General features: G+C 43.6%; 1 protein-coding gene across 16 annotated transcripts in view; it reads right to left on the reverse strand.

Moving 5' to 3' along the window:
• NRXN3 (neurexin 3) overlaps window positions 1-27,493 on the reverse strand; it is a 1,505,977-nt gene that overhangs the window by 118,030 nt on the left and 1,360,454 nt on the right. For all 16 annotated transcript variants that reach the window (XM_039537764.1, XM_039537767.1, XM_039537763.1 and 13 more), the window contains one exon: window positions 26,794-27,101. In XM_039537764.1, coding sequence (XP_039393698.1) covers window positions 26,794-27,101 — 308 coding nt within the window. The remainder of the gene's footprint in view (window positions 1-26,793; window positions 27,102-27,493) is intronic.

Here is a 27,493-nt window from a genome sequence, read left to right on the forward strand (position 1 = left end):
CCTGCGTCAGATGGGCAGGACCCTGGAAGTTTTCAACTTCCTCTGCAGTATGGAACAGGGATCACCCGCTTGGATCATCCAGATACACTTTCCCTAATCCATTTCCTGCCACTACAGGGGCCTTGGGCATTGGTGGCACCTCAGTCTCTCCTGTTCTCTGACTGCTATTTTAGTGTCCTGAGGTCTGAAATGCTTTAGTTTAACTACAGTTGTTGGGCTCAATAGAGGGGTATCTGAGTGAAATGTACTGGCCTGTGTTATGCAGGAGGTCAGATTAGACAATTTAATGGTCCCATCTGGCTTTAAATTCAGTGACACTATTAATCCTTTGACTGAGAGGGTAGGAGCTGTACAGATTGGCTAGTATCTAGCCTTGAAACTCTTTTTAACACTGAGAAAACCAGTCGTTGCAACCAAAAATGCACAAACCCCAGTCAGTTATCTAAACTGTCTGCTTTCCCTTCTCCAAAGATCTTGCACTCCTCATTTTGGTTGCCTCTTTCTTTGTTGACTACAGGACTATAACACTTTGATTTTCACATTTGACTTCTCCGGTCTTCCTGTGCTTCAAAGCTGTGCAGCCCTCAGGCATTTACGCTGGCCTGACACCAAGCCAGACTTTAATGCTTATTGGCAACTGGGAATGTGCATGCTCAGAGAACACTCATCCTCTACTCTCAGATCCCTTTATTAAAGGGAAAAGGGCAAGTTGTCAGATATGAAAAATGGGAATGTCGACAAGGTAAACTTTGGAAGCCACCATGTAGAGAAACAGCAAATTCCACTTTGTCAGACTGAAAGAATCCAGTTGACAGCCTACATTCCTATCACCGTATCCAATCCCCACCCTATCTTCTGTTGACAATCTCACCAAATCTATAGGAAACACCGGGTTTGTCAAAGCAATTCTGACTACTGGTCCACCTAGTTTGGTATCCTGCCTCCTTTAATATGGCATCAGACCACTGGCCCATCTAATCCAATATCCTGCCTCCTGCAGTACCTGATCAGATAATCTGGTCCCTCTCAGCCAGTATCCTACCTGGCAATGACCACACCTCCACACAATCACTCTGCTTACTGTCATCCTTCGCTATGTTAGGTCTAATTTTTATGTTAAGCTCTTTGGGACAAGGACTTGTAGTTTGCATTTGCCTATTAAGTGTCATGCACACCAAAGGCACTATCTAAGTTTAAATAAATAATACATCCAATACTGTGCATGTTGGAAAAAAATCTTCTTGACCTCTGCAGGTGATCAAAACAAGAGACTTGATTACACTGTAGAGTGCATAGCTACAAAAGTTGCTTAGTGATCATGAAATTATCCAGCACTGTCACAGAATACGTCAACAGAATTTGTCTTGATGACCTCCTGCAGCTAAGATATCAGGAGACCTGGCTAGGAGGACCTGTCTGTTTACTGATCTTGTATCTTTTTGTGTGTGTCAGTTTCAGCTACCTCCTGCATAGTTTCAGTTCACCAAAAACAAAGAACATCAGAGACATTCAGACTCACGGGGAGTTCTAGAAGCTAATGAAATAACACCAGACAAGTTATGGAAACTGTGCCATTTGAAGCTTGTGAATCACCTTTCTGGCCCTTCTTCTTCGATCAACTCACATTCTCTCTATGGGATGCACTGGGCTTCATAGACCAGACAAATATAATTCAAACTTACTGTCACTCTTCCTCACCACTACCACCAGCGAAGTTAGAATGGAAAATGAACTTGTCTTGAGAGCACCATCACTGCCATCTGTGATGAGGGGAGCTGTCCCTGTTACTAACTAGATTTGCATGAATTAAAAAAAAATGCAAATACCCTAAACAGCTTTGAGCAGCACCAACAGATCACTAAGGGTCAGTTCAACATGCTGGTTCATTTTATGTTGTGGTTATTGCATCTCAAGCTGCCATTGCTTTTAAAGGTAGGTGGTTCTGGTGTTGTTCTATTGTGGCTCTGTGTGGAAAAGACTGATATATCAGACTATAAGCTGGGATACCATGGGGAGATGCTCCTCCAGATTTGCAAACAACACTGTGATCCTGACTGGCAGCACCTATGCTATTTCATTTCTGAGATTCCAACTTAGTTCCTTCAATGTATCTCAGTCCTAATATGCGGGACCCCCTGCTATTCCATTCCTGGTTGACTCTAGGACAGTGGTTCTCAAAGCCAGTCCGTCGCTTGTTCAGGGAAAACAAACCGGCCCAGCCCGCCAGGGGCTTACCTGCCACATCCGCAGGTTTGGCCGATCGCGGCTCCCACGGCTGTGGTTCGCCGCTCCAGGCCAATGGGAGCTGTGGGAAGAGGTGCAGGTCGAGGGATGAGCTGGCCGCCCTTCCTGCAGCCCCCATTGGCCTGGAGTGGCAAACTGGAGCCAGTGGGAGCCACGATCAGCCGAACCTGCGGACGTGGCAGGTAAACAAATCGGCCTGGCCTGCCAGGGGCTTTCCCTGAACAAACGGTGGACCGGCTTTGAGAACCTCTGCTCTAGGAGGCAACACACATTCTGGAATGATTGTCAGTTTCTCTTATATGAATAACTGCTCAGTGGAGACTTGTAAAGGCATCACATTTATTTCATTGTGACATAAGATAGTTTTTTACCAATATCTCCTGAAGTGAAGACATAGTGCATTAATCCCATATGTCATCCCCCCACCCTGACCACAGCTAACCATTTACTCCCATTCCATAATCTAACCTGTACACACAAAAATGCATTTCCTTAATGGAGCCATGGATCTCAGGCTCTTGTCCTTGGCCATAGAGACCCTCACAGGAACTGTACTGCTGGGTCACAGGTGGGCTGGGGAAAAGCGAGGTGAGACAGAAGACCCAGAAGATGAAGTGACTTTGCTGCTCAGCAGTGGGAGTGAAGGAGGAAAGAATCCCTTCCCCATTCCGCCCATCCCCATTCCTGGTGATGCAGGCTTGTTGCATTGGCTAAGATTTAGTTCTTAGTGCCAGGGTGGGGAGGGTGTGGTCAGAGGTCCACATACAGCCTGCATGGTCCTAAAATGTGGCAGGTTCATCCATCTCAGATACAGAGGCACAGCCCATAGACAATAATGACTCTAAGAGGCCAGAGCCCTATTATGCCTCTGCAGTGGCTCTATGGCTGCCTTGTTGTTTTGTTTTAATTGCTATTGAACTTAACAAAGAAGCAATTCCTGTTGATTTCTTAGGGAAATGACAAGCACAAGCCAGTGCTGCAGCATGCATTTATTATGGTTAAAATATGTATGTGCATTCATATGTAAATTATATGTGGCCTTCGGGCTCCTGGCAAATCATCAAATCAGCCCCAGTATCACAAAGTTTGGGAATCCTTGTGTTAGTGTCATCCAATCTGCCTGTCAGAGCCCTTATATTTCTACAGGGGACAGAGGGGAAACCTCCCTTTCTGCCCTGTGTGAGTGATTCATCATTTCATTCTGCTGCAGAATCTATCTGCAAAGGTTTCTGACAGTGGTGTTAAGAGAAACGGCAAGACAGCCATTTGAAGGGAAATCGTTATCTCCCCCCTCTTCTCTGTCTGTCCTCACTGGTATCCACACAGGAGGTGCACGTAGATGGCCTGTGTAACTTGCAGAGCTGATGGCACGGCTTTCGGACTCAGCTTCCAAAATACCACCCTGCAGCACCTGAGACCTTTTAAGAAATATTTGAGTCTTTATGTTTAATGTAACACTGACAAAAGGTGCCATGTTAATGGCAGTCAGAGACCTCTAATGACAAAGCAGGTAGAGCAGCAGAACCACTTCTTCCCCAACAAACCAATGTGCCTTCGCTCTGTGCTACAGGCATATGCTATAGGTAAGAGGAGAAATCACTTTTCCTAAACTGATAGAAATCTTGGCCTCTCTGCTAAGTCTGCCAATAAGGGGGACAATCAGAGCCCATTATGGCTGCTTTTATGAAGTGGACATATCTTTGAGAAACTGGAAACAAGACCTATCAACATTTCACATCTTGACATAGCGACGCCCTTCAGTGATGACTTTTAGCCTAGACAAGATTTCAGCTAGTGACTTAAGAATTTAAGGCTTCAGGTCCAACTACCAATCTCCTAAATCATCAAGTGCCCCATATTTATAATGCCCTTTGGGATTCCTCAGAAACAAGAGTAGAGGATGTTCCTGCTATAGATATTATGTGCAATAACTGTGCTATCTGGGTAACACCATAGTGCAACAACTGAATTCCCTGTTCAGTGCACTTTGTAGAATGAGTTGGTGGGTCTCGGACTAGATCCCAGTGCAGAAGTGTCCACATAGCAAAAACCTCCACCACAATTGGCAGCCAGCAAAGAGATTAAGGACAGAATCAGTCACAGAGACTGAACTCTCTGCTCTTCCCTAGAGGCCGACTCCTTGGAGCAGAAGCTTGCCCTGCCATTGTCCATGATGCATGACTTTTGTGGATGAACAGACAAGATCAGTATCAAATAGGGTGCCTTACATCAACATTAAATTCACTTACTGTTAAAAATATAGTGATATTAACACATTACAGACACACATTGATGCTAACATCTATACCTCTCAGAAGGCAAGGACAACATCTATACAGCAACATTTCCACTTTTGGTGGCTGCTATAAATAAACAGGCTTCTCACAACCAATGACATGAATAAATGAAAGAAAGAAAGAAAGAAAACACAATTTGTTAGCTTCAAAGTTAAAACCAGCTAATGTTGTATCCAATTACCTAAGGGACATTTATGGTGTTTTGCAGCGTTTCCATATATTTATGTCATTCTTGGGCTAATGTGATCAGCTGTTCAGCCCCACTGCAGCATGGCTAGATCTATGCAGTCTTTATCCATTGGTCCTTGCTGAAAATGCCAGGCAACAGATCATGGCAGAGCACCTTCCGATAAGCCTCTCTACTCTAGATGCTGCAGTGCCGTTGGTGCCCTTGGCTCAGTCTGGTGGTAAGCACCCGCTGCAGTGATTTCAAATGGGCTCAAGGAGGGGGTCATACAAACGTTCCTCAGCATTAACTTTCCTAGAGCGATATGAATTAGAGATGGACAAACACTGGTAAATGGTCTGGTACACCCAGCAGGGTTGTTCTCTGTAGAGTAGCCTGTTTCCTATAGCATATTTATTGGCAGCCCTGTGAAAAGCATCAGTTCACATCAACTGCCAAGGAACAAATGGAGATAAGGAAGGTCAGGGTGGCTGAGTGGGCGAAGGCACTGCATTAAGATGACAGTCCCTCCTGTAGCTGTGGGTTCACATACTATGTCTAACACCAGCCATGTTTCGAATTCCATAATGGCAGGAAGATGGCCTGCATAATACAATCAGTGATACACAGGACAGTTTTCTGTGCATACCACAGCCTCTCCTGCTATATAGGGCATGAGTTACTTGCATTTGCTAGACTGAGAGCACAGGTCTGAAATTCTGAGCAAGTGGTTTCATGCAATTCTATTGAGAAATAGATGTGCCAGCGTGGCATGTCAGAGAGAAGAGCTGCTCCATCACCTGGAGATGGGTTAGTATAGCATCCCTCTTGGGCAAGCACTCAATGGAGAGATGGCAATGGATAGCTATAGAGGGAGCTGCCTGTTCTGCTGTCTCATCCCCAGGAAGGTGTATGACAGAAATGGTTGCATTAAATTACACAGCAGAAGGAGAGTGGACTTGCACCCATACCTGGCGCCTTAGTGTGGGTTTGGGGTAGAAACAGAGGAGTGGCAGATAATATAAAGTATCCAGTTTAGAAAATAAATAATATGGTGCTGGTGAAAGGTGCCAGAGTGTCAGCCCTGGAAAATGAAGGTCTCTATCAAGCCACAGGTCACTACATCTTTGGCAGGGCAATGTTCCCCAATATTGTGTCTCACCCCTGACCTAGAAGAACCACTTCTAGAGTCGATCAGTCTCCGCGACTCATTCATTCACTGGCTTCTGTCCTTGTGGTTGCTGAGGATATCTATGCACTAAGAACTAGTCTGAGACCCAAAAACTCATTTCACATAAGCTATGAGCAGCCACATATGACGACTCTTGGTCACCACTGACTTAAGATGGATTCATGTTGGCAGCCTAGAGGTGAAAGGCTCTCTGTTTCTTTCATGATCTCCTGAGCCATCCAGACTCCTTTGATGATGGGGTAAGGCATAAAGCTAGTCAGAAAAATTCCAACTAAACTTTTTTTTTTCAATCAATTTTTCTGATTTGTCAAGCTTGAACCATTCCACTGAATAATTTTGACAAAATTCCATCACAACTCTGCCTAGTTTCCTGCCAGCTTGCCTGCCTGACTTCTCCCCATCCCACCTTCCAGGGTCTGCAGCTCTGGGGCAGCCAGCCACGTGGACTTCCCTTTAGCCAAGGGCCCCAGGACTTTCACTTTGCGGACTGCATTGGAATCAGGGACCTCAGGACTTCCAGAATCCTAGGTCAGAAGGCTCTCCAGGCTGGCCAATTCCTAGGGCATCTGGGAGTTGGCCACTCTAGGGAACCAGCTAGCCTGATAGTTGGTGTTCTCAGTGCTGCCAGGCTCCTGGCTACATTTCAACCTGCCAGGGCCAGGGCAGATCCAGGGTGTCCAGTCAATCTGGTCAGTTTCATCACTGCTATTTGGTGGTGGACAGCTGTGAAACTGACAAGAATCATGTCAAATTTCAGGTTGTAGCTACAAAGGCTTCCAGGGCCCCTGGCTCCAAAACAGGCCACCAAGTGGGCAGCTAAAGATCCCAGGTAGCCTATTTCATTTTGGACACACCATGTTTCATTGTTTTCTAAGTGAAAAATTGCAGGATTTCAGTTCTGAAAATTTTTTTGCGCTGTTGGCTTTTCGTCCCTATTTGGGATGGTTTTCCCCCCAAAAATTGTCATTGCTCACTCTAGTAAGGTGTTTCTTGGGTTAAGAAAGATCCATACAATGACAATGCACAATGGCAGAATGCTTTACATCTAGGGTGACCAGACAGCAAATGTCAAAAATTGGAACGGGGATGGGGGGTAATAGGAGACTATATAAGAAAAAGACCCAAAAATCAGGACTGTCCCTATAAAATCGGGGATCACATCTGGATCACTCCAAAGTAGCTAAGATCCATCTGTTTTTTGTAATACTTCTTGCATCTCAGTGACATACACTGCTGTTGTTTAGACTAATGTTTAGATACGCCTGTGATGTAGAAGTTAATCATCTAATACCCAGAAAGATATTGGAATCTGCTGTGACACTAGAAGTCTGAATAGCCTTTCTGGCCCTTCCCTCTTGTTCCATCTAGGGACATTCTGTTGCTGAGATGCGCTGCTCAAGAGACAGGAGAAAGACAACATTCCAGCCTCAGGGTTCCTTAAATTTTCAGCAAAAATTAGGAAAGCAAAAGGGGAAACTGTCTTGAGAGTAGAGCTGTCATAAGGCGACACAGCTAGCTGGAGTGTTAGCCCTGCACACAATAGGGACAATCTGTTCAGCTCCGCAGTGTTGTCAGAAGAGAATTTTCAGCTGACTTTGTGCCCCAATTTTGGTTTTTGTAAAATGAAGATTTTATAGAACCTAAAAGCAAGGGAAATGTTCCCAAGCATTAACAAAAGCAATGAAGACATTAATTTAAAAAAATCCTTCCCCTGTATTGTGAAGAACCCAAATACAAATGCATTGTGATACTGCTTAAGACGGGCCAAATGAAATTGACTAGAAACAATTAGTGATGAGTTTGGTTTCACTGCAAATATGAGTGAAATGCAAAAAGTAAACCTGCAACATTCATAGTGAAAAGCAAACTGGATATGTTTTTTTTATTTTAAAAATTGAAAGAGCTACTTGCAACACAGATAAGGAAGTTAAAATATGACTCAAACCTGACTGTGAAGCAATACTGTCTTGCAAATGCACTTTGTTACTGACTTCCATGACTCCCTACAACTCCAGGTCTGGGCCTACACACAAATCTGAGGTACTTCAAATTCTGACCTGGGGCACCTGCTCTCCTGATGCACCTCATTCCTGATCTGTAGTACCATCTGCAATTTCTGTTCTAAACCTCTAAGGCAGAGGTAGCCAAATTGTACAAAAATGTGCTCTATGAACAAATGACCACTGAGGATTAGTTTGACACTGTCTTCATCATACTATTACTACTACTTTGCACTTAAATAGCATTTTAATTGAAGACCTCAAAGCACTTAGCAATAAAACCTGAAAAGACCCCTATTAGATACGGAAGCATTATTATACTAACTTTACAGATGGGCAAACTAAAGTACAGAGAGGTTATGGGACTTGCCTGAGGTCACACAATGGCTCCATTTCAGACTCCCAGTTTGCTGCTCTAACCACTGGACTCCAGTTTAGGCTGCACTACTGGACTCTCTGCGGTATAAACACTACTCCTTTAAACAAAACTCCAGTGCCCCAGAAAAAGTGAGTCCAGATGTCCTCCTTTTCGTCACCACTCCAGTCTGGGACACAGAGAAGGGAGGCTTTACAGCAACTAGCCAATGAACCGTATCTCACTGCAGAGTCCAAATGCTGGGACTGGTCATTGTCATAATGGACAGCTGCTCTTTCTGTGCCCCTAGCCATGGAGAATAATCATCTGAGTTTCCTGCACTGGAATAATTATCCTTTGGGCAATACTCATGTGCAGGAGATGCACCCAGCTGTTACCAAACAATTGTGGTATCCCTTGTTCACCTCTAGCTGCAGATGTCTGACTGAGAAACGCTAAAACAGGTTTGTGTAAGGTTCTGGAGGTGCATATTGTTAAAGAGAGTCTAGAAAACAGTTCCTGGAAGAAGGGAACCAAATTATTTTTACACAGCTCAGAATAGAATACAACATGTACTGCATGTCATGTGCTATAGCTAACTTCACTGTCTGCAGCAACAACTGCCAAGCTGCACGTCTGTTCTCATTTATCTTTCTGTATTACCAGGCTGGGAGATTGCAACTTCTATGTTACCACATGATCACATCTGAGTTAATGCAGCAACGTGTGCATGCATAGTTTGGACTGCAACATAGTAATGGGAATGCACAGAAACTAACACAACTGATCTCATCACAAGGTCAAGGGCTAGATCCACTTCCAGATGGTGCAGAGGTCCTTACCAGCTTGGCTTCCTGCACCCCAGAAGACATTCATCCCAAAGAAGGGCACCTGGTGTTACTGCCATTGTTCTCTCTTGGGGAGTTCTCAGCTGTGGGGAGACCTTTAGATTATGGCTAGGACTCTATCAGAAATAATAATAATCATACCAAACTTTTACACAGCACTTTCATCCCTTTGTGAAGAGCTTTGAGCAATAGGAAGGAAGCATCATTATCCCCCTTTTACAGATGGATAAACTGAGGCATGGGGACGTGAAGTGCCTTGGTCAATGTCATACTAGCAGGCCAATAGCAGAGCTAGGTCTCAAGACTAACTGAAGTCCAGTCCAATGCCCTATCCACTGCCTGAAAAAGGCTGATGGTTGATATTACTCATTTAGTGCCAAGAAGTTGCTCAGCACTTTAAAAGCAATAGAGATAAAATTAGTCCCTGTACCAAAGAGTTGGATCTTTAAAAAGTCAACTGTGGAGAAGACAGGATGTCCAGGGAAATCCAAAGTGGGCATCCCAGAAGGGAGGTTTTAGGATGGTCAGCCCTGAATCAGTGTATCTCTTGGCCAGTATAGCTACACATGCACTCCAGGCAAACATCATTCCCTTTGGGATGCTGGTCCCTGTAATCCTCCTCACCACTGCTGTGACCAGATGGAAGGTATCAGCAGTGGCTGGCAGACCTTACTCTTTCAGTGGATTTATTCCAGATTTACACTAGTGTAACTGAGCACAGAACTGACCTGTTATTTTCCCATAGTCACTATCTTGAGTAGAACTTCATCTGAAATGAGTTGGGGAAACAAAGTGAAGTTCTCTTGGGCATCATGGTGCCCATATGTGCATGGTTAGAGAGGCCTCTTTAAAGATCTACTCTGCAATATGTTTGTCAAGTCTAATTTGAACAACTAATGCTGCTTCCTGGACCTGCGGAGCCCAAACCTGGGAGCCATGTTGCTCATCCCAGAGGTGAACTTCTTCCTGTCAGGTTTATCAATTGCTATTTCTGTCTGTGCCTCTTTGCTTGCAATTATGGGGCAGCTTTTATATGTGTGTTTGCTCTGGAAACCTCTTGTGGTGCCAAAGAGGAGACAGAATCAACCAATGTGTATCGAGAAGATAAAGTTAATTATAAAGAGGTTAGTTTATCAACTAGCTAGAAAATACTCTGAAATGTGACTTTAATTGTAAGACTCATTTTCAGGTTTGTCTTTTCATGGTTTCAATATCATCCACACCCTCATCTTCTCCGAGAGGAAGGTGGAAAATGGAAGAAAAAACACTGAAAGAAAATGGGGAAAAGGACAGAAATCCTATTTAGGAATTATCCTAGCAGATGCCTGTCCACAGTGCAATCCTATCTCGCCATCCTAATCCACTTTCAGTAGGAATCAAAGAAATGCACAGGGGGGTGATTTGTGTTTAAAGATCAAAGGGCACTGACCGATCACGTTAGTGGTAAAAGCAAAGCAAAGCAAATGAGATCTTAGGCTGTATTGAGACAGGAATAGAAAATAATACAGAAATTGTCATCACAATTGTACAAATCAGTGGTGCAGTCCAACTGCAAACACTGAGTTCATTCTGGTCACTTCATCTCAAAAAGGTCATAACAGAAAAAATAAAAAAGGTCCAGAGAGACATTTTAAAGAGTAAACAAAATAAGGGCTTGATTCTCTTCTCGCTCACACTGTTTTTGGTCTGGTATGGAGTTACTCCTGGTTTTCGCTAGTGTGAGTGAAAAGAGAATCAGACCCTAGGACTTTTTGGTTTGGGAAAGAAGAGTAAGAGAGGAGTTAATCTAAAATAATGCATGTATAGACACAGCTGTTTATTTCACCCAGTAATACAAGAGTAAGTGGGCAATCAAAATTAAAAAAATCAGGCAACATATGTTAAGCAAGTAAATATCAATATTTTATAACTTGTGGAATCTACGGCCACAGGATATTACTGAGGCCAACAGAATAATAAACTTTCCAGAAGGATTCACTATTTGCATGAACAGCACCTGCAGTGACCTGAGCTACATTAATATTAAAAAGACTATCAATCTTCATGCCCCTTAAACTGACTGCCAGCTATGGGGTCAGGAAGAAATCCAGCAAACATACACATAAAAGGCATCATTAGGTGATTTGTGGGGGTTATCCCTTCCTCTGAAATATCCCAGATGCTCTGACACCTGTGGTACTCTCTGCTAAACCTGTCCATGAGCTCAGGAATAGTTCTGCTATGGAAGTTCATCATCTTTCTATACACAAGCCGCACCTTCCTCCTTTCTGCATTCTGCAGGTCAGCTGGAAATAGAAATGACAAACACTGACAGAGAAGGGACTTGCTGCTCGCTGGCTAGGATCACAAGGCCAATAGGCAGTTTATTAGGGTCTAAGAGGCAGATCTTTTTCAGTATCTTATATCTGTGGACAATGTTTTATATCAGACCGAGACTACAATAGACAAAGGGGGAAGGCATGGAAGAGAGCAGGCAGGAGACATGAAGGGGAGGATAACAGAGGAGAGGGAGAGGGACCGTAGGATAGAGAGAGAATGATAGGAGAGGTAATGGTTATAAAGGAAAAATTATGAAAGCTGAGACAGAAGAAGGGTGAAGCAGCGATCTGGCGGTCTAACAATGTTCACGTGAATTCTTTTGGGGAGACAGTTGCCACTGCCGGCAAGTCATAAACATAATGGCAGAGCAGCTTCAGACGGCACAGCAGAGGTCATTCACAAGTACACCGCACCACAGAGAGCCTTTTTTAATTTAAAAGAAAAAAGAATCCGGCGCTTGACATGAATAGTTTTTCTTTGATTTGTTTTTAAGGTCTGTAGATAAAGATAACGCAGTAAAAACTGAAAAGCACATCTGAGCTCATCTTTGTCCAGCAGCTTGGAACATCGCATTGAGGGGCTGAACATCAGTCTGAGGAGCACAGAGGTGTGGGGCTCTAGGTGTAGCTTAACAATTAACTCTGTGCTCCTGGCCAGTGAGATAATTAGGGCCCACTTTATTAAAAATGTCTCCATTTCGGATTAGTGGGTTTTCAGCCTGGTAAGAGAAGAACGGTGAACAAATCTCTCCCACGAGATACTGGTACAAGGGTCAAACTCCAGGCTTTGTCGCTGAGGAGTCAGAGCCTAGAAATGTTTTAATGAAAGGATTCAATGGCTAATGAAAACCCTTTGCCAGTTCAAATAGGACTTCAAAGCAGAGGTGCTGTCACAGAGCAGCAATACTGGAAATAAACTAATAGGTGAACATACCTGGGAAAAGGACGTCTTATGGAAGCAGGTGCTGTCTCCTACTGAAAGCTTAGTTAGTTTCCCAATGTCCGGGAAACAAACTACACGGTGTAACACTATCACCTCAGACAAAAACTGTTAACGGTTAGTAAAGCGCACTTCTGCAGAGTATGATGATGAAATATACATTAGGGCACCTGTCTGGACTTAATGCTGCTGTGCTTCAGAAGGGGTCATGTTTGAAAAGGGACAGAAACCTGAGGCCCTGCCTATTGTAATCATTAAAGAGTCCACAATACTCTTTGCCTTATGAGGGAAGAGATTAGTCTTGGTGTCCTGGTGAAGTTCCAGTTTGGTTAATTCTCCCTCTCCCAACTTTTTCTTGTGCTTCAACTCAGTATAGTAAATTTCTTCAGTTCCTGACCTAAACCACTGGTGGTACTGCTGGACAATGTTCAACAGCCACCACATTCTGCCCTGAGGTGACATAATTTCAGTGATGAACAAAATGATCCTTGTGCATAATTTTTATGTTTGTAAATAGATTTGAAAACTTTGGGGGTGAAAGTAATTAACATCCACTATTAATGATTACTATTATTATGCATATGTAGTCCTCTGAAATGTGCCAGAGTGACCTCTCGGAGACTGAAGTCCTCCATTATCCAAGACCAGCTACAGCATAGCCAATGACCAAACCCATCATAATTTAGGGTCCATGGAGACATCAGTTTCTTTACATAGGTGTTGGATTTGTGGCTACTGTTCAACGAGATGAGGAAACTAAATAAACTCTATCCAATTAGTGGGCATAAAAATAGGGTAGCCCCATTTCCCATGTTACTGGAGGAAGTCACAGCACTGCCCACTGGGATTCTGTTAAATGGATCAGTTTGGGCAGCCTCCTGCCCCTTCTGGGTATTATGTTGAAAGGATCAACAGAACTATGAGCTTCCCCAAGTCAGACACAAGATGGAAAGCAGACTTTGCATCTTGCGCTTAGAGATTCAGCTCTGCTAGGCTGTTTGGTGAAGGCAGGTCAATCAAGTTCTAATTGGCTCTAATTGGTACTCCCACAAGCTGTAACATTCTCTACCAGCAGCTTAGTGCCATTCAAAATGATAATTGTTTCCCTCCTTCAAAGACAGCAAAGGAATTCCTTGTCTGATCCTCACAAGCCAAAGCCCCACTGCTCAATGTAAGCAAGGCAAACACATCAGCACACGGAGGAAATGGCATCTAGAGAGATTTGAACTAGAGAGATGAACGATCATTGCAAATGGCAATCAGTAAAACATAGTTTCACTGCACAGCAAGTGTATGTGTTGGTAGGTAAGTATACCAGGAGGCAGAGTATACATTCATTTTGTTCAGAATCTCTCCAAATATATGATTTGCGAACAGTGATCTTATTACTCATCACTCACACAACCATGATCTCTTTTCCAAATATTTTTATTGTTGCTACAGCCCATTATTTGAGTTTTCAAGAGGACTAACCTTTTTCAAATAGTACTTCATCTTTTCTTAATCAACATTTTTTAGAACGTGGTCAAAATGGTCAAACTTTTGCTGACTAAGTTTTTTGATCCAAAAATGGTCTTTTAAAAGTTGCAAAAAAAAAAAAAAAAGAAAAAAGTCAAGGTTATTGAAATATTCCATTTTCATGTAATTTTCAATTATATTGTTATCAGAATTGGAATTATAATCCATATCAACATTTTTTTTTGGTTATCAAAAACTATGTTTTGTCCTTCAAACCTGAATTTTTAGTCAGTGAAAAATTCAGAAATGATTTCATAAAAATGTTGGTAAAAATATCATTCAAAAATTCACAAAACAGGGGATGGGTCCACTTTGAACCCTGCAAAATGGAAACAAGCTTGAATGTTTTTGTGCAATTTTCCTCCATTTTTCAACCAGCTATATATGCATCTAGCCCTTTCCTTTAATCTTGCTCACGTTCAATCATAAAGAACATTACCCCTACCCTGAAATGGGGCTGAAGTTAGGGGATGGGTTGAGGCCAAGACATGGAACTCAACATGTTGAATGCAATAGGAGTTCAGATCTGGATCCATATCTGAACTTTACTGAAGTCAATGAGATTAGTCAGCAAGTAAAATCTACTGATGTGAGCAAAGGTTTGCTGGACCAGCAGGTTCTCAGGTCTTACAGCTCAGCCTTTCACGAATAAGTCTGTGTCTGGTTTCCAGGCAGAATATGAAAGTGTTGTGTGTTAATAGTTGCCTGTCTCTTCCATGGACTTCCGTCTGAATTTGCCCACCCTAACAGAGGCAAGGGTTCCCAAGCTGGAGAGCTTGGAGATGCTACAGTGTGGGGTGCAACCAACAGATACCGTAAGTTCAGTTTTGCAGGTGCAGCCTCACTGTTGCTTTGTATAATTGTAATCACTCCGCCTGACTTCTCAGTAATGCCCCTTTGGAAGACATGAAATAAGACACTGTTTAACCATAGTCATCTTTCATCACCACCACAGAAGATGTCTCTCTCAAATCTGAAAAGAACAGCAAAGCTGGATAAAAACAGTTTACAACCAGAGGAGATGGAAAACTCAGTTTTAAAAAAAATGACCTTCAGCTACTGCAGTGTTTAAATGGGGTTTGAATGGGAGAAAAGTGCTCAGTAAATTCAAAGCGACCAAGCTTGACAGAGGCAAAGAGACAGCTGGTCTGTGCCATTACTTCCCTCTGCCTTTAAAATGATCCTGGATGTTGTAAACTGTTATTTACATCCTCTAGTCTATTTCATTTGTGAGTTGCTTATGGAAGGAGATGATATTGCCCTCCTTTCACCTGCCCTCCCCCCTTGCTCCCTGACAAAAGCTCTGAATTACCTTTCTAATCCTCCTGGCAGCCTTTGATGCCTGGAATCCATCATTGCAAGAACAGGCTTCAGGAAATAAATCCCTACCAGCAAGGCCTGCTGAGCCCCACCAACTGAGTGAAAGGGCAATGAAAACCTGATCCAAAGACACTGGTCATGCTACTGGATCCCGTACATGAACCATCATACACTTAATTGCATAGTTAATGCGTAATAACAATGCTTATTTCAGGATAAAGACTTGGCCACTCCCTTGCAAGCAACAGGAATTACTAGTCACTCATTCCTGTTACTACAATGTCTCCTGAGTCCAGGCAATCAAGTCAGCTTCTGGCTGTGTGATCCCTTTTATTTATCCCTATTCAGATTCTTCTCCTCCCCCCGCCCCATTGACCTCTCACAACATGCATGCAACTGGAGCTAAAGACACTTCCTTTCATCTTAGAGGGCACAACAAGCAGTTACATCAGTTTTGGGGGCTGGCATCATTCTGAGATGCCGTTAAAAGACACAGGACATTTCTTAGCAGCTGCCTTTCACAGCAGACATTTTTTTTATTTCTGTTAAAAGTGGGCACCTTTAAGGATTTATGTGGATCGAGCAGGTCACATCATCTGAGCTGCCCAGAAGCCACTATAGTTCACTTACTCTCTGAATTCCCTTCACTCAAGTTTCCTATATGTCACCAAAGGATAGGGAGAGGGCAGCCACATTTTAGGGCGGGAGGGAGGGAGGCTAGGGACTCTAGGATATGGTTACTTTGACTTGGGTCTGCACACTGCAGTGTGGACACCAGAACCCTAGGTTTGAGCACAGGTTAGAAAAATCTTACCCTGAGTTAAAACACAATGTAGGTGCTCAATCAGGGTACCCTAACACAAGTCCCACTAACTCTGGGCTTACAATGTAGTATAGACATCCCCTTAGAGGTGCCCAGGGTGGTGTTTAGTTCTTCCAGATTTCTGGGTAGGCGCTTGAGCCGGTTCTCTTTTGTATTGTTAAGAGAAACCCCTAGATATTGAACCTGACACTTGTTGCTGCCGAAACCACCTGGCAGAAGGGTTACAAGTCATCTGTGAAGTCTAAGGGGAAGGCAGGCAGCTAAGCACCTCATAAACATGGTGAGAATCACATGTAAATTTAAGTCGTCTCACACATACCCATTCTCTGGCCATATCCCCACACATCTTTAAGCCTGATCTCTTGAAAGTAGAAACCCAAAGGGGTTGAGACTCACTCCCATTCAAAGCAGAGGAGATGCTAATGCTAATGCTTCTCTGACTTGTATCCACATATAGCCTCCATTCACATTTGCCAAGACACACACGGCTTGTAGGATCAAAGCCAGACACTACAGACAGCAGTAGTTGGAGGGCTCACAGTGAATTTACAAGAATAGGGCAGGAAGTGAAGGAGAATGCAGTGTTCAGCTGAAAATGTAGTGGTATTTTCAAAGCACTGTACAAAATAACACCTACAACCTCGCTGTGAGTCAGGTCAGCGACACAATCCCTGTTTTACAGACAGGGATACCGAGATACAAAGTGGGGCAGTGACTTGCCCATGGTCCTACAGAGAATGAGCTGGGATTAAAATTCAGCAGTTCTTGGCTCAGAAACCCATATTCAGTCCAGTAGACCACAAAGCTTCTCTCGCTAAACCTCCAAAAACCTGAGCCATGGCAGCTCGCCTCCTGCAACATTGCTGCTTTCCATCTTTGCCCTTGACTGTCCCATCAATCTTCTTGCCATCAAATCCACTCTCACCTGTCAACATCCCCTGCTCATCCAATAGATTAAGCGCTTCCAACAGGAGGAAAATATATATTAAAGGAATAATAATAATAATGCTGATAACAACAAAGAGCCTCAGAAATATATATTTCCTGCTCCTTCCTCCCTCCCTGTCTCCCCTCATTCGACAGTCGCCCAGAGATAGCAGCATTAATCATTAGGGCAGCAGCTGGGAGATAAAGACCAATCAGAATTTCCCTGTGCATTATGGTGTGTGTATGCACATGTTTGGGTGGGAGGGGGGAGACAGCAACAGAATAATCTGTCATTTTATATATCTATACTGCAGGAGTCGATCAGGACTGGTTCCCCATTGTTACTGCAGATTAAAATCACTCCTGTCCTTCTGCTCTCCTAGGAGGTCAACTTTCAGAAAAGGGGATAAATATTATGACAAGTTAAATCTTACCCAGTTTGTATTTATTTATATATGTTCTCAATCTGCCTTAGGGGTAGGAGGTCTCACGTACGTGGGAAGGGAGAGACAGATAGCACCAGGGTTTTTTTCCTCCCTGCTAGGACTGGTTGCCAGAAGCCTCACGGATGTCATCCCCTCTGTAATAAGGTTTGCTGGTTGTACTGGAACTGAGCTGTCTGGAGATCCTACAGGGGCTTGGATGACCGTAGGGGAGGTGTCTGTCAGCACAGGCTAGCCTGACTCAGTCATAGCTGAAGCAGAAGGAGCTGTGGGGCCTCAGCCCTCCCCACTGAAAACAGGTCTTGTATTCTGATGAGTCTGGGCCAGTTTGGATAAAAGTGTTTCTCTTCTCGTCAGTGAAAATGGAGCATGGCAGCAGGAGCTTTTGCCCAGATCTGAGTGTTCTGGTCCCTCAGCTACACCTCTTCCAAAGCGGGGGGCTGGGCATAAGACTTGGAGTAGAAGGGTTGCAAAACAGTGCAGATAAGGAAGCTCCCCCACCTGCAATCTCTCCAAAACACAGCTGCTAAAAGCACCTTCCTCCTACCATGCCCGGCCATGTCATCCCTCATCTCTCCGGCTTCCTACTCACTCTTCCTCTCTTCCCACATGAAATTCAGCCCCCCATTTGCAGATAAAAGTCCCTTTGGGGTCTCATCCTTTACTGCATCCCACCACTCATTCTCCCCTCTTGTTCCCTGCACTCTACAAAATAATACGAGTGCTCCCATCTTTGCCTTATTCTACCCTCCACTTCATGATTTCACCTATGCTGCCAGCATGTCTGGAGGTGGCCCTTGCTTTGCCCACAAAGCACTTTGTCCCTCTCCAAAGCAACTTCTTCAGGCAATTCTATTCACATCTGAGAGACAGCAACACTTGCCAGGCAGCACCCTTTAGAACCAGTGTTGGGCACTGCAGGCAGCACTGACACAGATGGAAGATCGCCCCTTGCCAATTACTTTAAAGGTGAACACCTGCCAGACCAGACTGGGAGAAGCTGCATTTCACTTGCTCCAAAAAGTGATCTGAACACTGAATACGTGGATGGTTGGAATCTGTGGCCTGACCCTTTGGGCTCTACTTTTCCATGGAAATGGTGTCAAAATAAATACATCTTTTGTGAGGAAGGGGATACAAATCATTCATGATCCCCTATGTACAGCATCCCACCTACTTGTAGAATATGCGAATGGCAAGAGAAAGGGCTGGCTGTAAACAGGTCTGTGCGTCAGTCAGATCTCATCAAGCCACTTTCACCGATCACTAGCAGCAACAAGAGCTTACTGTGGCAGCTGTGGCTCACAACTCAGTGACATCTCATCTCACAGATGAAAAAGAAACTGAGGGGAACCTTTATGTTTGTGTTAACTAACCGCACCATTTCTCTAAAGAAACCCCAAGGCATTAATTAAATGGTTTCAGAAAGTGGGGCTGTCAAAACAGCTTGGATGTGTTTCTAATTTCCAGGCCATCATCCCAACGTGAGCCAGGAATAGTAAGAGACACAGTCCCACCTCTCGGACAGTCTTGTAACAAAACAAAATGGAAATATCTGCCCTATACGTCTGCAGCTCCCAGCCATTTCCCTGTGATGTATAAATACCAAAGAGAGCATACGTGCTTGCATCCGAAGAAGTGGGTATTCACCCACGAAAGCTCATGCTGCAAAACGTCTGTTAGTCTATAAGGTGCCACAGGACTCTTTGGTGCTTTAAGAAAAATGTGAGACAATCCTCTGACTATATCTGAGCTGTAATCATCAATTCTACTTTATTTATTTTTAAGCAGACATTTACTCTGCATTGTCTTTTGTTGTATCCTGTCATTGTACAACTGTCTCGGAAAAACAAAGCTTTATTTCTATTCATTTAGCATGGCCAGTAATGAAATCTGTGCCTTTTTACAATATCTAGCTTTAATATCTATTTACATGCAAGCCAATTTTTGAAACTCGTCTCCCAAGTTGCACCCACATGGTTTACAAGCACTCCTGTCTGCAAGTGCAAATACCAGATGCCTTTCAGTGCACAAATATAGGAATTTGTGCCCCCATAAGTGTGCACACTGACTGTAATTTAGGATGTTTCTTGGGTAATTTGACCCTGCATATCTACGGTATCTACAGATTTATCTTTTGACAGCAGATCTATTGCAACTACCCAAAGTATCTGTTTATTAGAACTGGTCAGAAAATGGAGGAAGCGGCGGGAAGAGGTTTCCACTGAAAATGTTGATTTTTTTAAAAAAAATTGTGGCCCAAAACTGAAAAATGCCCAGTGAAAAAACATTAAAAAAATGAAAAATGTAGATAGTTCATGTCTTCATACACCGCGCCAAATTGTGTCCTCAATTACACATTCCAGGGGTGTCACTGAGAACAGAATTTAGTGGCCAAAGTAAAGCTCAAGCGCTATTGCCAGTCCCAATGATTGCTCAGATCTGCCACTTTATGAGAGTTGGAGACATTTGTGTCTGGCCCCTGTAGCTGGAAGTGCTCAGGCCCTTGACTCGATATTTGATCGACAAAGTTCTCAAGAAAATATAGATTCCAACAAAGCTCACAGATGCTAAGTGAGTGAAGGGAGTCAGCACTTGCACCTTTCACTGCTGCCACCTGCATGTATGCTATCCAAAGACTAAGTGTGAGCTATTTACTGAGAAACATTCCATAGCAACGTGTGGGATCCATGCTATGCTCTGACCATTCACTCAGTAATTCCACTGGAATCACGATACTCCGTGGACTCCACTCATAGCAGACATTGATCATTCCAGTAGGTGCTAAGTAACAAACTTTAGATAGGAAGGTAGGTAAGAAGACAGATAGATAGAGCTGGTTACCATATGCAACCCATTTCAGTGTTAGTGCTATTGCTCCTCGTACAAACAGAGCCTGGATTCAGTTTCTCTCGGATCAGGTCTGGTCAGTACTTGGATGGTGGACCTCCAAGTTTAACCCAGAAAATAGTCATGGTTCAACAAGCAGAAATTTGTTTGAGTATTCACCCCATACGTCACCATGCCATAATAAGTACTGCACTCCTGAAAGTACCATCTTTTAGATCAGATGTCAGAATTAGATCCTGACTTCTTAAAAAAAAAAATCTGATGGCGCTTTAGGAATGTTAATCTGAATGTTCTGGACATAACATGGAAAATTATATTCTACCTCTCTCAATTCACTACTCAGTCTAAACTGGGAAGTGTTTTTATTCATTTTCTGTCCTAAGCACTATTGTGTAGCATTGCTGTTCACTGTTAGCAGCTGCCACATTCCATCCCAGAGTTGGTGCGAGTCAGTGGTGGATGAAGCTATTCGTGTACGAGGTATTTGGCTATCATTTGGTATTATTATATTAATCGCCTGTCAATCCATACAGAAAAGTGGTTTGCATGGAAACTTCCTGGGTCATCTGCTCCCAACTGCTGCCTTCCTTCTCTGCCCAAAACCCTCAGCATCGGGCCTACTTGGAGCAGCTATCAGCTAGAGCAGGGGCGGGCAAACTTTTTGGCCCGAGGGCCACACTGGGTTTCGGAAATTGTATGGGGAGCTGGTTAGGGGAGCCTGTGCCTCCCCAAACAGCCAGGCATGGCTCAGCCCCACCCCCTATCTGACCCCCCCTGCTTCTCGCCCCTTGATGGCCCCCCCAGACTCCTGCCTCATCCAACCCCTCCTGTTCCCTTACAGCCCCCCCAGAACCCCTGCCCCTGACTGCCCCCCCCCATCCAATTCTCCCTCCCCTTCCTGACTGCCCCCCAGGACCCCTGCCCCCATTCAACCCATTCCCCGCCCTCTGACCACCCCGACCCCTATCCACACCCCCGCCCCCTGCCCACCACCCTGAACTCCCCTGCCCTCTATCCAACCCCCCTGCTCCCTTACCATGCTGCGCTGCCCCAGGAGCTCACAGCCCCGCTGTCCAGAGCATTGCACCGGCGGCACAGCGAGCTGAGGCTGCGGGGGAGGGGGAACTGCAGGGGAGGGGTTGGGGGCAAGTCTCCAGGGGCAGGAGCTCAGGGCCGTAGTTTGCTCACCTCTGAGCTAGAGTGAGTAAACAAGGTTTGGTGGGCTGCTTTGCAGCCATGCAATAACTCTATCCCCTTACTCCAGGAGGGCATAAGAGAGAAAGGGAAGGTTCCATCACTGAAAAAGGACAAGTTTTGGCAGCTTTAGTCTCTTTGCACTGAAAAAAAATGTTGAGGAAAGAGAAGGAAAGCAGGGGAAAAAACAAGCTGCCTAATTTTGTGCAGTACAAATAGGCCAGTGAAGTCAGTCTTTAAAGTGCAGACCCACCAAGCTTTTTATTCATTAGAACTGTGGAGTCTCAGAATGAAAATATCACTGGAGACTCATAACAAGCAAAGAGGAAATTAGAGGCCAATTTTCTTCCCCCAAAATTATTATCTAAGAGGGCAAAAGAAAGTAGTACCTGTGCTAAAGCAAGAAGGAGACAAATATATTTTTCTTGGCTGACAGTTAAAGTCTAATTAGACTGACAAATCTTCTGTGCTTTTCTCCTTTGCGAGCTGTATGAGGCAAGATTCAGCCCCAGAGCCACACATTATGGAAGGACGTTAATCAAGATTAAAGGAGCACTGAACCTAAAGAATATTTTCCTAAGAGGCTGTGTAGACTAGTGGTTAGAGTAAAACACTGTGAGCCGAGAGGCCCTTTGCTGAGCCAGTGCAGATGGACTCTTGACATGAATAATGGACAGTCTTCCTCCCCCTGCTTTGCATTGTTTATATAGAACTTTCTACAAGCACCTTCCAGTATTTTATGTTATTTGTTGTCATTCTCTGGCACTCAGCACCAGTCCTGAAAGCTCGCACAAACAATTAATTAATTTACCCTCCCAGCTACTCCTGCAAGGCAGGAGAGGCTCATTATCCTCATTTTACAAATAGGGAAACCGAGACACAGAGACTTGCCAGTCACACGGTATGTCTGCAGCAGAGCACAGACTTCTTGATTCCTTGTACTATGCCTTAATCACGAGGCAATACTTCCTCCCTATTATGAATGATGTAATCTTTACTCACATACATAGTTTTTTCTTACTCTCTGTATCCATGGAACTACACCTGAGGTGGGATTGAGACAGACCAATCCAGGTGATACCATTTTTCTCCTTATACTTAGATCTAAATGGTCACTAAACACACTGTGTTATTGTGCCTGGGTAAGTGTTCTATGGGGTCCAGTCCTGAGATCCTTACCCAGTACTTGACTTCAAAAGGACTTTTGCTTGAGTAAGGACTTGAGGGCTGGTCTCAGTAGTGATTCTAGACCTGTCCTGGATGGAACACACAGACCAAGGTCGCATAGTGACGGTCTTCTCCAATGCTGTTTGAAGTGGCAACTCACTCAATAAGCCCCAAGCTGGTAAATATCAGTTTATAGTAGCCAGACTGGCAGCAAAAGCCAGGAAAATGAAGGCCACCTCTAGCTAAGCACATTTTCAGACAGAATAGAAATCTCTCAAATCTACAAACCACAGAGTTCTTTCACTTAAACTCCAGCCCTTTACTAAATTAGGTAGGGAGGTCGGTGGGGTTCAAAGACTTCAACAATAGAAACAAGACATCTAATTAAGAACATACCTGCTAGAAATAATGTGCCTCCTGACATGAGACAATGTCATGACACACTCATAAAAATAGCCTGCACTCCAAGCAACTCACCGTAAGCAAGAGACAGCTGCTTGCCTCTCTGCCCTTTGTGGTAGCGTGGGGAAGCGGAGCTCCCAGAGAGGATATTATTAATATAGGAGGGCCTGGTGTGTCAGGGCCCTGCAGTCTGCAAGTGTAATTTAATACAACACACGTCACTTCTGAACAGACCTGTGCTTGAATGCAGTGCAAAACCTGTGTGTGTGAAAAGGTCAAAACAGCATTTGTACTCAGGGTTGCCAGACACAGCTTAGTTATCTGGATGCAAAAATACTGTATTAACTGCTTTGAAACAAAGAAAGAAACAAAACTCCTTTCCCCAGCTTTGGTTTTCAATTAGCAGGAAAGCACAATTCTGGGAGACGAAATGCATCTTCCTTCAAGGCTCCATTGTAACAGACAAGGGTCATTGCCATTTCTTAGTAGCATTAAGTATAGACTCGCCAATGGATTCTGGGCATACATCTCAACTGTTCCTCACTACAGACCCACACCGTCCTCTATCCCACACTCATCTCATGTCCACTGACGTAAATTATTGACATCAGAAATGCTTAATCATAAAGGTGAAGTTATAGACATCACTGATGCTAAAGAAATCTTTCACACATGATGCTTCCAGTAACATGATTTTCCCATGTCCCTCATGTTGGCTAGTGGTCCCACATTGTATCCCATGCCTGGCCCTTTACAGATTGAGAAGTGTGACTGTGGGTCTCTCTCTCTCTCTGTAGATTTAAAGATCTTTCCAGATTTCCTAGGCCCTTTAGATGAACCGCACATGAAAATGCTTGTCGTGGTACTCTAAGTAATTGAGCAAAGAGAGCATTTAGGTGTGGCATTAGGAGTAGAGGATATCTTAGCAACTGTCAAGCCCCTATATACTGCATGGCAAGTTGGACTTAAATACTGCCACAAGTTCCCTGGATTTAGCAGTGCTCTGATATGTTAGACTGGAAATTCTGAAGCAGCTTCATATACATTGTGAAATGTAAAAGCAGCAAAGAGTCCTGTGACACCTTACAGACTAACAGATGTATTGGAGCATGATGCATCCAACGAAGTGGGTATTCACCCACGAAAGCTCATGCTCCCATACATCTGTTAGTCTATAAGGTGCCACAGGACTTTTTGCTGCTTTTACAGATCCAGACTAAAATGGCTACCCCTCTGATTGTGAAATGAAGGTTTTTCAATTACTTAAATAAGAAAATGAATACTACAATCAGGACAGAAGCCCCATACCTAATAGCAAGTGTAGCAACTTTGTAGCTATCTTAGTTTTTTATGATGGGCTCATCAATGTAGTAACTGAGTGCTAATGTGTTCTCTCAGGTGGCTCTATCTTACCCTAGTTGAAAAATGAATTTGCTTTATTAGATCTTTTCCATCTCTTAATCTCTATGGTTGCTAGTGGTGCTGCCAAATTTCACAGCACTAATGATGACTATTGTGAATCATAATTACCACAAGGCTGAAAACCACAGCTGGAGCTGTTGAAAACTACAGCTGGAAATGCAGCCCAAGTAGAAGAGGACATTTTCTCCCCAACTTCACCACACAAACAACACAACTTAAGCTGACAGAACCAAACAATTCTGCCCAAAGTGGGGAAAAGGAGAGCCATCTTGTGCCATGATAGCAATAAACTGGCCTGCTCCTGAATGTAATGGAAGTACATATTGACTTTTATCTTCCTTTCAGTGGGTTGAGTGAAGTGTCAAGAGTTATTGCTTTAATATCAGCAGAGATGAGGCCATTTGTTGTGGTACGTGTATATCCAGGAAATCACTGCTCTAACCATCTTTTTAGAGGCACTTCTACACTTTATTAAATCTCCTTGATGCCTTTTCAGCACACAGTGGTCTCGACTGGCCTAGTGAACTGTGGTGTAGATTAGGCACGCAGCTTTCTGAGATATTTCTCCTTCAAGTGGGGTAGGATCATTTCCAGCTTTGCTCAGCTCACATAAAGTCCAGTTCTGCTCTCAGTTGCGCTGATGTAAATCTGTATAATTCCACTAAGGTCCATAAATTATGGCAGATCTCCACTGGAGCACAGTAACTGAGCACAGAATTTGGCTCATAGACATTACTCTCCTGGACATGAAATCATACAATGCCTTCCTTTAAAATTAGAGCTAGACACAGAGAAGAGAGAGTCCTAATTCCTTCACAATTTACAAGAAACATCAACTAGACTTGGGATAATTTCCCCTCGTGTAGTTGAGACTTTATATTGCATGCACCAGTGTTTGAGGCTAATAACTCAATTAATCCACCAACCTGCTCCTGCCTGGATTTCTAGAATGCCAAAGGGGCCAGTACAGTATTAAGCCTTAGCTTGGGTTTAATCACTTTCAATTGAATAGGAGTAAATGCCTCTGCAAAGATAATACCTCCAGCATAGCTAAATAGGGGATTTTCATGTTTTCTCATCATACATGACCAAGATTAGATGAAAAATTAAGAGAATGAAAATATAGACAAAAGAATAACCCGTCATTGATTAAACCTTCTGAATCAGTTAGAGCAAGCAGGGGATCTTATATCACCATTTCTGACAGCCCTGGATTTCATTAAACCTGCATTTCCCAAAACCCAGCAACATTAATGCCCAAGGAAAGTTGTCTCAAAGAAGCAGATGTAATCAATGTAGGATATTATCTATTTGGACAATAACACACCTCCCCCGCCCCTTTTGCTAATGGAACACTCTAGTTAAAACCATGGGCCAGATTCTTAGCTAGTGTAAATTGGTGTTGCACAGCTGAAGTGAATGGAAATATGTTGATTTTCATCTGCTGTGGGTCTGGCCCCATATATATTATAAAGTCAAATCCCCTTACCTGTGTTATTAACATCATCATAGGTTACTGAAAGAATTAATAAAAATCTAATTCACTTTTCAACATCAGTGTTGGTTGTTTAAATTTTTCCCCTTTACTCAGTGTAGACCATGCGCAAATGAGACTGTTGATCAGTTTCTAATCCACTCCACATTCAGGCTCTGACACAAGAACAAAACTGCTGCAATATTTTGGGTTACAAACACTACATCAGGACAGTTAAATCTGAACAAAAAACTGTTTCCAATGGATTTTTTTTAACTCAAATTTAGGGTTCTGCTGGTCACATAGTTTGGCAAAGCTTGTTTTTACAACACGTAAATTTTGGAGGAAACTGATCTGACAGTGCCCCTTTCACATTATCCACTAGAAGGCTGTAAGATTAGCATGAATGGCTCGCTCTGAACGCTATACTCATTTGCTTTTTTCCACATTAAGAACTTCACGACTGTAGCAATACCTATGGCAATAATAATAAACAATAATCTACCCACATCCCATTAGGCTGTTGAAATTCCTTTAAGTGTAATTTCCACCCCCCACATCAATTTGGAGATAACATGCCCCAAATCATATTCTCATCTACACTGGTGCAGCATCGCTGATATAAATAGAGTTGCACCAGTCTGAGAGTGGAGTTTGGACCCACTATTACATGCATAACCAGTAATAATTCAGAAGTTTCTGCTAGTTCACCAGAGCAGAAAGGAACCCAATTCTGTGTTGGTTTTTACCCTGTACAACCTCATGAAAGTCAACAGAGTTATATGGCCTGTAACTCAGTGCAGAATTTGGTCCCAGGGGCTTAACTAACAGGTTAACTAAACAATGAAGTATAAATAAAAATCCAACCAAATGGAGGAGATCAAATGGCTCACCTGGATGCTGGGTGGCGAGCGGTTTTTTCGGGTAGTTGTGGTGGCCATGGTTGTGGTGGTTTCCATGACAGTGGTAGACATTTCTGGTGGCATGGAGGTTGTGGGTGTTGTTCCGAGGATGGACGGGACTTCTCCAACCAGCCGGACACTTCCGTTGATTTTAATATTGGGGTTGTTCTCTGCTGCCATGTTCAGCACCTTCAAGCCATTGTAATAGAGACCGGAGAGCTGGCCTTGGAAGGGACGCCCTCTGTCTTTCCCTCCAATGGCTATTTGCGCCTGGGTGTTGAAGATCGTTAACTGTCGTCCTAGTGAAGGGGGGTGAATAAATTATTGCCAGACATTTCCCCCCCATTCTTAACCATACACTGAGTCCTGGCCAGAGTGGACTGAAGATAAGAGCAGGTTCCCCAGTGGCAGTGGTGGAGGTTGTTGGGTGGAAATGCAGTGCTGCAAATTTCTGTTTCAGACTCATTAATAGTAGAGATGGGCCTGAACACTGGCTCTAGAACCTCTCACTCTCAACTCCACACATGCAACTAAACTCAGGGGAAGTTTGGACCCAACCATAGATCTGGATCCAAACTTGGAGACGTTGGCCCACCTTTCATTACAAGCAATGTTTCAATCTGTTAGTCTCCTCTAGTAGCTTTTTGAGACTGAAAACCAACCCAGATGATAAAGTCTCTCTAGGCTTACC

The sequence above is a fragment of the Mauremys reevesii genome, linkage group 4 (genome assembly GCF_016161935.1).
Source record: "Mauremys reevesii isolate NIE-2019 linkage group 4, ASM1616193v1, whole genome shotgun sequence".
In the NCBI taxonomy this organism is placed as follows: Eukaryota; Metazoa; Chordata; order Testudines; family Geoemydidae; genus Mauremys; species Mauremys reevesii.